General features: G+C 41.8%; 1 protein-coding gene across 1 annotated transcript in view; it reads right to left on the reverse strand.

Annotated features, from left to right (window-relative positions):
* CPM (carboxypeptidase M) overlaps positions 1-12,921 on the reverse strand; it is a 79,577-nt gene that overhangs the window by 12,119 nt on the left and 54,537 nt on the right. The window contains exons 4-7 of the mRNA XM_054580083.1: positions 9,406-9,578; positions 6,810-6,994; positions 5,917-6,087; positions 2,931-3,083 (exon numbers count right to left, since the gene is read on the reverse strand). Of these exons, the coding sequence (XP_054436058.1) occupies positions 2,931-3,083; positions 5,917-6,087; positions 6,810-6,994; positions 9,406-9,578 (682 nt within the window). The remainder of the gene's footprint in view (positions 1-2,930; positions 3,084-5,916; positions 6,088-6,809; positions 6,995-9,405; positions 9,579-12,921) is intronic.

A 12,921-nucleotide genomic window follows, 5' to 3' on the forward strand; every position in this document is an offset into this window, starting at 1 on the left:
TGATGACAGATAGGTATCTGAGTCCCACTGGCTTCAGCATATATCAGATACCTTGGACCAGGTTGTTTACATTTCTGTGTGCTGCGGGCCATACTCCAAACTTTGGGGTTCAGAACTGCTTTGAGGAGAGAGGACAGCAACAGGTAAAATTGTGTCTTGCTCATCTTTTTTATGAAAAAAGATTTTATTTATTTATTTTTAGAGAGAAGGGAAGGGAGGGAGAAAGAGAGGGGGAGAAACATCAATGTGAGAGAGAAACATTGATCAGTTGCCTTTCACATGCCCCCAGCTGGGGTCCTGGCCTGCAACCCAGGCTCGTGCCCAGCCTGGGGATCCAGCTGGATGCCTTTCAGTTTGCGGGGCCACACCCAACGCCCTGAGCCACACCAGCCAAGGCTTGTCTTGTTCATCTTTGCTTCTCCCCAGAGAGGGGGACAAGCATCCCAGGGCCCTAGAACTTGGACTCACCCTCCTTTGCTATCTTGGTCTTAATGTCTGGAATCCTCCTTAAAATACCAATGACATTCTTCTCAGAACTAGAACAGGTAACCCTAAAATTTATATGGAACCACAAAAGACCCCGAATAGCCAAAGAAATCTTGAGAAAAAACAACGTGGGAGGTATCTGTTTCCTTATTTGAAACTGTGCTACGAAGGTATACTAATCAAAGCAGATATATTCTGTTACACCATATATATCTCCATCAGATCAATGGAGAAGGATAGAGAGACCAGAAGTTCACTGAAACTGCAGTTCAGACAAGTGGCTTGTTCAAGGTTTTACACAAGGGCAGACGACAAAACAGCTTGGGCCTTACCCAGGCCCCTGTCCCCTTGGCCAGGTCCTTCCATTAGAGCAAGAGGCCAAGAAAGGCCAGATGTTGGGGGCCAACATCTCAGAGACTTAGAGTCATCTTAGCAAGTAGTGAAACTGGCCCCGTGAATGTGACTTAGATGGACAAATATCAACAGTTCTGTTAAACCAAAACAATACTAATAAGGAGGTGTTCGCTCCCATCAGCCACAAAGATACGCTTTGGCTTCCTCCTGGGCACCAATTTGAAGAGAATCTTTCTACCAAGTAAAAATATCTACATTGTAGCCATGTTTTGAACTAGGGTTTCATGATTAAACTAGGAAAAAAATGCCCCTGTCTTAAACCACAAGGGGGCAGGGTTGATGTGCTAACATATATTTTTAAGTCAGTTGTATATATCTGATTATAGAGATGGGCAGACAAATAACATATCCTTTATAAAACCTAGTGTAAGTGGACTTATAAGCCTTCCAAATTAATGACACTAGTTGTGCCATAGTTTATATATTATTTAACAGCATACAAAGCTCCTTCACTGGCAGAGTTACGTCAGCATGATACTTCAGAGCCTGCCTTAATTCAGTGCTTGCTAAGTAACCTTTACAAGTAGACTGAAATTCCAGAAATAGTGCAGTTACGTGGAGCATATTTCATGTTCAGTTGCCCTCCACTGGTGATGTTGATGAAGGAGGAATTTTAGAAAAGAACAGGCAGAGTACACACTAAAAGATCAAGATAGGTAGAAGTACAACAGAAAGGAAAATCTAGTGGAGAAATACCAGAATATTAAGGAAGAGAGGACCCAAAACCAAGTTTGATGACAGAAAGCAGAAAGACCAATAATAAGCTTAATAAATGTTATTAAGATGCTGGTGAAAAAGACGAAAATTTGTAACATCTGTCACAGGGACTCAACCTACCCCATGTGTCTCTGCTGGAGAGATGAGCCCTGTGGGTTCCCAACAGTCTCTGCGTGCTTGTATTGGGGTGGGGGGCACAGGATTGGGGATATAAGCCTGAAAGTGGGGGGCATCCATTTTGGGGCTGTGTGGCCAAGGAAAGCTCTTGATTCTCCTTATACTTAGCCTTGGGCCCCTGTGCTTCTTGCTATTCCCTCCATCAACCATATCCATCTCATTTAGCAGGTGGGAAGCATGCAGAATATGACAGGAATTGTGCAGCAGGCACACGATACACACATCTTCAACACAAACATTCACCCTCCACTTTTGCTTGATGTGGTAGCATAACTCTTGTCCCAGTTCCTGATGTTTCTTCCCCCCGAGCCACTCTAAAGGGAGCAAAATAACTTTAACTCTCGCAATGCAGAAGAGCCCTCCACACCCTGGCCAAGGAGACACAGTCGGGTCAACTAAACTTGGACGGTGTGTGATTCCATCATCATCACCAGCAGAGTGTTTCCAGCATCAGCATCACCTGGGAAGATGTTAACCACACTCTAAATCACACCCTGGGGATGGGGCCTGGCAATCTGTGTTTTAACAGACCCTTCCCATGAGTTGGCTGCACGTGCTTGAGAATTACCACTCTTGCCACATTTAGTCTGTTCATCTGTGATAAAGGCCAGTCAGCTGTCAAAACACGAGTTGGGAAGGTTCCCAGTGCCAAGTCATTTGGCAGAGTGGAGGGGTGGGAGGAGTTAAAGCTCATGGTGTTCGATCGCTACCCCAGTTCTAGGAAAATACAAAACGGCCTGTCCGGTGTTCTCTGAGCCTGTGATATTACATGGCGGCTGACAAGCAAACTTGGCTTTTTTCTAACTGGGTGATGATGTAACAGTAACAACCTGGTTTCCTGGTCTTTTGCCAGTTTTCCAGGTCATTCACCTTGTAAAATTAGAAGTACTCTGGATTTTACATCCCCACATTAAAGTAACACACACCATACTTTCTCTTATATGAACTCACGGGCACTGCGTTTCTCACACGCTGCAGATATTCATGCATAGAGAATTCTCAACCGTTAGTTCTGGTACAAAAATGAAAGCTGTACCTAGAAGACACAAATAGGGTCCTGCATTTTTTCAATGCAGGGGTTCTGCCAAGATGTCATATTTTCTGTTAAGAGTAATTAATAAGAAAATCTCACAAACCTAGGTGCACCTGTTTTATGTATTCAATCAACGAGGCTTTGTTAGAATCCCAGAAGAGTGGAAGCTTCTCCTCACGAGGATATTTACAGCATGACAGCTCCAACGTAATTTCAAAACACTGGGCCCAGATGTAATTATAATCTTGCATTCCACCTAAACACAAGCATATTTAATATTTTTTAAGGTCTAAAATTGGGGTGAAGCCAAGTGTCCCATACCTTGAGCTCAAGTGAACCAGACAGTTGCAAGGAAAATACATGTAAACAGGAAAAGGTGAGTTTGACATATTAGCATACAAAATCAGGGCTTGAAAATTTATTACTCAGGCATGACCAGGCAAACCTAAGTATTCCCATATGGGTAACTAGATCACAGCTAAATGAAGTACAACTGTGCATAAAATTAAGCGAGGGGTAGGGGAAGGGTTCCATTTGGTAATCATGCGCTAAAAAAAGGATTCTTCAAATTATATTTCTTTCCTAAATTACGTTTTGAGCAGATGCACGCTACAGTGAGACTTATTTAGAAACAGTCCAATAAACCATTTATAAATACACTCATAACATAAAGCTAAGTACACTGATTTGGAGGAATAATCCTGGCCAATGTTTACTGAGTGTTCGCTATTGCCAGGTACTGTTTGAAGAGCTTTGTAGCAACTCACGTAAGCCTCACCGCAATTACTACCCACATGTTGCAGATGAGGAAACTTAATCACAGACGATAAGTTACACGCTCAGGGACTGCAGGCAGGGGTTGACAGACCAGAGCACAGGCTCCTGTGTGAGCCCCCGTGCCCTTACTCATGACGTTAAACTGTTTCCAGGAAGGAAAAAAAGGTGCCGGCTGACTCTAGGGAGGGAAGAGGCCCAGACCAATGCTGCTGCTTCGGGGTGGCCATCGCCCTGCTTACTTCCCAGTTCGTACCTCCGGAGAGCCTGTTTTCAAAGCGTTATAGTCATATTTCATATTTTCTAAGGTGCAAAATTTTCCATATTTTAAAATCTCTGAATTGGGATGTGTCTTAAATCTGATGGTTGAAAAACATCCTTGTGTCGTCAGTTTGGCTGGAAATATTTTGTTCTTCTTTTCTCAATAGGACATTATATTTTACACATCAATGCCATTTTGGATTTGATGAAATATAGTAACTTTGAAGGAAGCAGTTTCTGCCATACTTTAATTTGTTGTACTTGGTATCTGCCCTGTTAAATATGTATTCTCAACTACATCAGGGTATTTGGGAAGGAGTAAAGTAGAAAAAAATTGTATGCTAAAAGTGGTTGAAATATTGATAAATCAAAATATTATTTAAATAGTAAATAGTTTTTATGCAGGTCCAGATTCTAGCCAGGAAGAATTTCGCTGTCCTTCCTATTTTTTTTTTTTTTTTAATAAGAGTTCTGTATTTCTCCCCAACCTCATTTTCACCATGAAATAGAAGAGGGGAAAAAATGGAGAGAGAAAGAGGACAGAAGCCCTTGGCAGATGGCTGTGTCTCAGGTGGACAGAATTTACATGGTAAAACAGGTGTGCACAGTACGCAGAATTGAGAATGCCAAGTGCGGAGAGTGTGTGCACCTCTGGATAAGGCCAGTCAGGCCTGGCTGATGAACCCTGCAGGCCGAGCTGGAATGCTTTGTGTTAAGCCCCTTTAAGTAGCTGGCTCTGTCCACCTTTTTTCCCAGAAGGATACACAGCTTGCACATAGGCACACTTGGGAACAATTCCTGACAGCAAGATTGGGGTTCCTAGCTAATTTCCCACACATCTGGATCGGTCTTGAAACTTACACACAGTGTACGGGAAAGACAGCTCTGCCATTGGGCAGGAGGGGCCCTTTCCTCCCCACGAAGAGTGATGAGCAGCGGTTAGGCTGGAGCCCTGAGGCCGGGGCCGTGGGGACGGGATAGGCTATGTCTAGGGGAGCAGAGAGAGGTCTGGGGTGTTGTGGTCTCTGCTTATTTATGTTACCTGGAAAGCTGGCAGAAAGCTGCCCAGACACAAAAGGACCAGCTTATGCAGGACTACGTGATAGCTTATGCACCCAAAGTAACAACTGGGCAAGTGTCCTGTGTGCAGAAATGCAGCCTGAATCTTGTTGTTGGGAGGCTCAGGCAAACCAGCATCAAAGGGGATATTTTCCACTGAGGCCATGGAAATCTGGAGCCAGCCCACTGTCTTCCCTCCCATCTTTCTGTCTTCCTCCTATCAGCATTCCGTTCCCAGACTAGGATGAGTTGTCTGACATCCCTGGGCTTCTACTTATATTACTCCTTCTGATAAGAGCATCTCTGCTCCCACGTTTCCTGCCTACCAGTTCCCCTCCCTCACCCAGCCATCCTGTTCTAAGGCTGGAAAAGTGGAGGCCCCCCTCCCACGGTATCCAGCCTGAGGAGCTCTCTTGGTTAGTCTGCAGAGCGGCTTTAAAATCATGAGACTTCAGGTACAAATCCAGCTTGTTTTACAAACTGGAAGATGCGGCAATAATGGGACCCACTGCGGCACAGCAATAATTAACTGGATCCAAGGAGCAGCTGTCCCCATTAGATGAGATATAAGCTTTCAATTTCTCCAAGGCCTTCCCCCTCCCTCCTGTATTTTGGTTTTATACCCTGGTACACTGTACCTTTTCTAAATCTCTATTTTTATTCTAATTATACTGCCATTACAATTATTTATTTGCATGTCGCTCTTTCCTATTAAACTTGGGGTGAAGATCTGTGTCCTGTTCATCTTTCTGGGCACAGTTCCTGAGTCTTAGTAGGAAAAAGTTGTGCAAGTATCTGAATGAATGAAGGCAGCCTTGGCAGTGAGGAACATGTCCAAGCGCCTCTCCCACGACCAGTCCCCCCAACTGTTCTTGTGATTGAAGGGACTGCACTGTGCCTAACGAACTTATGACAGCTGCCAGGGTCAACAAAAACCAGCTGGTACTTCTGGGTGCAGGCAATAGGGAGCATGACAGAAATGAGGAGAAACTCACCTCTGAGTGGGTACCAAGAGTATCCATTAGTAATCCCATTAGGAAAGTTCATTTTATTTTTACACTGATCTCCTTTCTTCATGTTGAGATTTCTTGAAGCGTAGGTATTTGCAAGATATTGAAAAACATCATCATCAGGGGTTAAGCTCCGAGAGTGTAATGACCCAGTTGCTATGCGTGAAAGACAAACCAAGACCTTTGTGTTGACAATGGAGTAAGAGGGAGCATACGATGCTGTATGAGCAAAGACATTGCCCCATCCTGCACAAAAGCTCTAATTTCCTAGAGAGAAATCCTTTACCCTCTTCCATGAATGCTCCCTCCACCCTTCTTCTTAGTGTTTAATGAACACACACAAGGTGGCATCACACAAAATAAGCCATCTGCATATCCAAGCTCCTCTATATCTGATTAACAGTTAAATAGCCTCGTAGTCACTCTTGCTATTTTCAGGAAGTCAGTAAAGTTTCCTTAGGTTCTGTAAGGGTTAAATGAAGCCACCGTAATATTTTAAGTCTTTGGTATAGACCTCATCCTACAGAGTTTTCAGAGGAGTCAGCAATTATTACTCATATGATTAGCAGAGAAAGGTGAGTTATTCTAGTTCTATTTTCTCTTCGCCTTGTTGCCTCTTGTGGGATAATCTAAATCCCAATTTTACTGTTTCATTGATAAATGTCAAGTAATCCTGTTATTGCTTGTCAATTCAGCCATACTGTCCATCCACTGTTTATAAATTGTAGGATGGGTGGCTCAGTGTTGAGAAAATGAGGCTTTTTCTACCCCTTCCAGAGAAGGTAATTGAGGAGGAGGGCTTATCCCCATTCAGAGGCAGAGAGTTTACAGTTTCACTCTGGACTTAGAAAGCCAGAGCCAGGCCCCTGCTTGCTTACCTGGAACACCGTTATCAAACGGGTAACTGGCCACCAGGGCACCACCGTGGAGGTTTGCGGAGAGGACAAATGTCTCTGTTTTCAGCCACTCCATGATTGCCATAGTTTCAGGCTGCCTTGACACATTATTAAATTCAAAAGCATCGGGGAAATTTCTATTCAGGTCATAGAAGTTACCATTTTCCCTTTAAGAGAAAGAATGTTTTAGGGTTTACTGGTGGTATGTGAGGGAGTAGATTCGTGCCATGGGCGACCTTTCATTTGGGCTCCCGGTGTGGGGGGTGGTCGCCTCGGCAGCCTCCAGTGAACCACGCCTGGCGTTCACACAATATGTCATCCCCCTCTCGTGTGACTTGCTCTCACCCACGGGATAGTAGCTATTGTGACGTAAGCAGAGGTTTGATAAGCGTTTCCACCTTGGGGTGCTTGCTCTTGGAACACTCCATTTGGGACCCTGAGATCCCAATGTTAGCCGCGTGGAGAGTCCACACAGAGAAATGAGGAACCCAGGTGAGAAGACTCCAGACGTGGTCCCGAGTTAGTGGTCTCAGCCAGACCCCAGCCGAGGCCCCAGACATCATAGCACAGAGACACGCCATCCCTCTTCTGCCCTGACCAAATTCCTAAATTATAGAATTGAGAGTAAATAAAAATTTGTTGTTTTAAGTCCCGAAATTACATGGTGGTTTATTACATAGTATTGGTTGGCCAAAAAGTTTGTTTTTTTCCATACTATGGCTCTGGTAGTGCTTAGTTGTCTTTTACTTCATTTGAAACAATTTTGTTAGATTGTAGTGTGACAGCTGTCATATTAGCATGTATTTAATAAAAAAGCCAATCAAAATTGGTGAATTTTTGTGTAGCCATTTTAATATTGAAGATGGAAGAAAATGAGCAACACTTTCAGCATATTATGCTTTATTATTTCAAGAAAGGTAGAGATGCAACTGAAATGCAAAAGAAGATTTGTGCAGTGTATGGAAAAGGTGTTGTGACTCACTGACTGTGTCAAAAGTCGTTTGTGAAGTTTCGTGATGGAGATTTCTTGCTGGACGATGCTCTACGGTCAGGTAGACCCATTGAAGTTGATAGCGATCAAATTGAGACATTAATTGAGAACAATCATCATTCTACCATGGGGGAGAGAGATGACATACTCAAAATATCCAAACCAATAAAGTTATTGGTGAAAATGAAAAATGTGTCTTTTATTTTACGGAAAAAACTAAACGGACTTTTCGGCCCACCCAACATTTGATAGTGGAAACCACTGGAATGTGCTACTTTATACAAATGTACTTCTAAAAAGCAGACTGGCCATGTTTAAGCATGCTAGGAAAACTTGAAGGGAATCAAGTGGTGAGATTTTTTTTTTTTTGGTAAAAGCAACTAAATTTTAGTTACACAAATATAAACGTATATTAGACATTTGAGAAAATCCAAACTTCCTAAGGTAACTTGAAACAAAATAAACTGTTTAAATCAGAAATACTGCTTTCTACACTGACAGTGCTCTTGCAAACACGGTGAATGTTCCCAAAACTCGCTGAACTTTCCGTGGAAGTGTGGTAAGCATCTACCCCACAAAGTGACACAGTACAAGAAAGGCAGTATCCTCTGTATGCGCAAGGACAGCAGCGTAATGACGGGAAGCAGAGTGGCTATGACGTCAGACTGTTGATTTTCTGCAAAAAAGGCTAAAACTACAAAGAAGATTGTGCTGAGGCTTGAATGCATTGAGCCCAACTGCAGATCTAAGAAAATGCTACTATTAAGAGAGTCAAGCATTTTGAACTAGAAAGAGATAAGAAGAGAAAGAAGATCCAGTTCCAAGCTTCATATTTTGTTTCATTATGAAGATAAAATCTTGGGGGTCTGTTCACTTCAAAAAGGAAGGAAGGAAGCAAGGAAGGAAGGGAAGAAGGAAGGAAGGAATGTACAGGGGTGGTACAGAGTGGAGGGAAATAAAGGAGAGGAAAAAATGGGACAACTGTAATAGCATAATGAATAAAATATATATTAAAAAATATATATACACAAATACTAACAAAAACTGATGGACAAAAAACAGGTTTTAAGTAAATGTATAATTTTACATTGGGCCTCATTCATAGCCATCCTGGACCGCATGCAGCTCATGGGCTGTAGGTTGGACATTAAAAATCGTGCTATGAAAGTCAAGTGCCAGGTGACATGAGTATGACTGGGAACCTAATAGGTCGTCACAGGCTAGGGAAGGGGGATTTGCGGACATGCTGGTGAAGCAGTGGGAGGGGTGAGGAGGGGGATGTGGGGGATGAGAAAGAACCTGGGAGTTGCAGAGCGGAGGGGTCCAAGTTTCTGGAGCAGCATGAGGGGGAGGGGCGGCAAATGAAGCAGTGAGGGGGCCCAGCAGTGAAGCAGCCTTATCCGGGATTTTACTTTTCATCCTAAGAGCGATGAGCCGGCAGCCCGGAAGAGACCTCGGCACAGCCATGACAAGACGCGGGCCGTGAGATGCCTCCCTACCTCCTCTCGCCAGGGCCAAGGGGACTCTCCCATGGGGGCCTTTTTGTTTTGTTCTATTTTAAATAAAGATTGACGAGCCCCTTCTTACCTTCCGTTAGTGTAAAAACAGTCAGGCTTTTTGACAGCTTCAAATCCATCTGGGTTCATTGAAGGCATGATGTGTATCCGGGTACTATTGATTAAATTTGTAATTTCAGGGTCTTTCCCATCACTGGTTACGAGATATTCAATTAAATGTAGCAGCAGTTCCCGCCCAACAGTCTGTATGTGGGAAAGGGGTGTTGTTAGGTCAGAGGAAAACAAGAATAGTCCCCAAAGCACAAATTCCTGAACAAGGGACTCTACACATGGTAGATTCCAAAACCAGCTGCAAGAGAGAGAGGGACCACCATTTCCCAAGCAGACCAATACTCTGGCAAGTGATAATCAATAACAGGTGTGCTGAAATTATTTGTCAGTACAAGTTCTTTTAAAAGTTAAAGAAAAAAATACCCATCTGTAAATACTTATTTATTTATTTATTTAATTGAGCCCTGGCTGGTGTGGTTCAATGGATAGAACGGCATCCTGCAAAGGGAAAGGTCGCCAGTTTGATTTGCAGTCCAGGCACAGGCCTGGGGTGCGGGCCACGTCCCCAGCTGGGAGTGTGCGAGAGGCAACTGATCAATATCTCTCTTATACATTGATGTTTCTCTCCCTCTCTTTCTCCTTCCCTTCCCCTCTCTCTAAAAATAAATACATGAAATCTTTAGCAATTTTTAAAATTTAATTATTTTTAGAGAGAGGGGAAGGGAAGAAAAAAGAGAGAGAGAAACATCTATCAGTTGTTTCTTGCATTCTCCCAACACTGGGAACCTGGCCCATAACCAGGCATGTGCCTTGACTGGGAATCGAACCAGCGACCTTTTGGTTTGTGGGATGGCACTCAATCCATTTAGCCATACCAGTCAGGGTTGTAAATAATTTACTTTTTAAAAAGGAATTAGAGTGAACCCAAAACACTAATCCCAAAGAATATATGTACCCTATGTTCATTGTAGCATTATTTACAATAGCCAACCTATGGAAGCAATCCAAGTGCCCATCAATAGATGAGTGGATAAAAATATTGTGGTACATGTATACACAATGGAATATTACTCATCCACTAAAAACAATCTTACCATTTGTGACAGCATGGGTGGACCTAGAGGGTATTATGCTAAGTGAAATAAGTCAGAGGAAGACAAATACCATATGATTTCACTTACACAGGGGCTGGCAAAAGTGGCTTTATAGTTTTGAGTATGCAAAATAGTTTATTTTTGTATTAGTATGGTATTATTTGCTTTGAACAACTGTAAACCTACTTTTGCCCACTCCTGTATGTAGAATCTAAAGAGCAAAACAAATGAACAAACAAAACAAAACAGGCTTAAAGATACAGAGAACAGACTGATGGTTGCCAGGGGGAGGGGGCTTCGGGGGGGCTGGGTGAAAACGGTGAAGGGATTAAGAAGTATTAGTTGGTAGTTATAAAATAGTCAGGAGATGTAAAGTGCAGCATAGAGAATACAGTTAATAACATTGTAATAACTATATGGTGTCAAGGGGGCACTAGAAGTATCCAGGTGAACACTTTGTAAAGTGTGCTGTATGCCCCAAACTAATATAAAACTATTATTGAATGTCGAAGAAAAGAAACATTTTGTGTCATTACTATTTTTCTATATGTTTGTTTTTAACGTACATTAAAACAAAAGCATGACTATGAAAATAAAATGGTCATTACGTCCACCTAGAATTATCCTATGTACCAATGATTGATCAACTGACGGCCTGTGAGAGATCGTGCTTTACAGTTCTCAAAGAAGAGATTTACTATTTTTCTTATTAAAAAACAAAAGCAATTCACATTTCAGCCTTATTATAGAAAGATTTGATTAGGCCATCTTAATTACTCCCTGTAATCCTGGATTCAAGGAATGTTTCTGAGGAAGGAATGTTTACCTCTTACATACAATCAGATGTGGGCGAGCAGTTAGGAAATGGGGAGCCGGACCAGCAGGTGGATAAATACAGACAGTGCTGAGGAGGCACTGATGTTTGCAGTGGGCAGGAAAAGAATGTTCAGTTACAGCTCCGCTGTAGGAATTCACTGCTGTGACAAAGGATGAGCAATTCCTCTATGCCCCTCCTTGGCAAACAAGCAAAGAGACCACATTTTGTGAATCTGTTATCTGAATAAACACAATAATTGGGACTAAGGAAATGTGGTATATGTCAATTACATATTCATAGATAGCCATAAAATTCAGAGTGGAAATATATTCAGTTCTGACTTCAATTTTTTTCCTGCTCATTTCTTTCTTTTTCCCCTACTGTGACTTTTGCTTTTACAATAAAAGTTTGTCACTTGAAAAGGTCCTTACGAACTAAAAGTCAAGTGAGCCATACACTGGGTTTTCAATTCTGTGTTTTGGAAGCTCCAAGCACTTTTGGACGCAACCTCCATGAGCTTTTTACTGGCTACACTAAAGCCAGTAGAGAAGGGACTGGTGACTTTAATTTTCAAAGGCGACTTTAAATGTAGAAAGTATAGGTGATTTAAGGAGCTCTTCTGGCAAGGGGTTGGGGAAGAGAAAAAAGTAAAGAAAAGGGAGGAGGAAGAAACCAGGAATCACTTGCAGCTCCTAAGAAATTCAAATGCTAGTTGGAGACTGTAGGATGGTTCAGTTAGAGGGATGGTCCAGGAAAAACCGGAGACCCATCTGAGTCCCAAGTCAAGTACTCAGGAGAGCCCTCTCAGAATCCCCACGGGGTTCTGACTGTGAATTTCCTCTTCCCCGTCTGAGCCATATACCCTCAAGCATGCCAGAACTCAAGGTATGAGTTGGCAATGAAATTCATTCAACCAAAAGCAAATGAAAACAAAGGAGAGTAAAGAAGTTATGATTAAGCTATAAAACTAGAGAAAGCAACTGTGGTAATATGGGTACAGAATATAGTATAAAAGTTAAGACTTATAATTAGCAGAGAGCCTAGAGGCTGGGGGCAAGGAAAGGAGAAGAGAGAAAACTTTTCAAAGTGCCAGTTTCTTCACTTTTCATAGCAATGGCTTGTAAGATATTGTCAAAAGTTAAAATAATTTTGAATAATTTCAAAGATTTTTGTAACTTTTTTTTACTTTAGAGGAATCTTTTGATAATCAATTTCTTTTTTGAGACAATATCAAGTTCACCAATTATTTTATTTTCACTTCAGTTTTATTGCTAAATCCAAGTAAAATTAAATCTCAACCTTACAATTTATTTAAAGATAACATATGCTATGACACACATTTTATTTTCTATCCTTTTAATCCTTCTCATTCTCTTACTACAGAAATACATAAATGTCTTGGATAATGTCTAGCAAATATTAATGATAGTTATTTTTTAGTGATGGTATTCTGAATGATTCTTATTTCCTCTTATTTTTCCAGTGTCACTTTTAAACCAAAGAAAATCTATCGTAGTGGGGAAAAAACAATAAAATCATGATTTTTTTCAAGCAAAAAATGTGTAATAAAGATATTTTCCGTTTGTCTCGATATGCCAAAACAAATCACAAGTTCCTAACTGCA

This window comes from Pteronotus mesoamericanus, unplaced genomic scaffold (assembly GCF_021234165.1).
Source record: "Pteronotus mesoamericanus isolate MK-2021 breed Mesoamerican mustached bat unplaced genomic scaffold, CSHL_Meso_final contig_56, whole genome shotgun sequence".
Classification (NCBI taxonomy): Eukaryota; Metazoa; Chordata; class Mammalia; order Chiroptera; family Mormoopidae; genus Pteronotus; species Pteronotus mesoamericanus.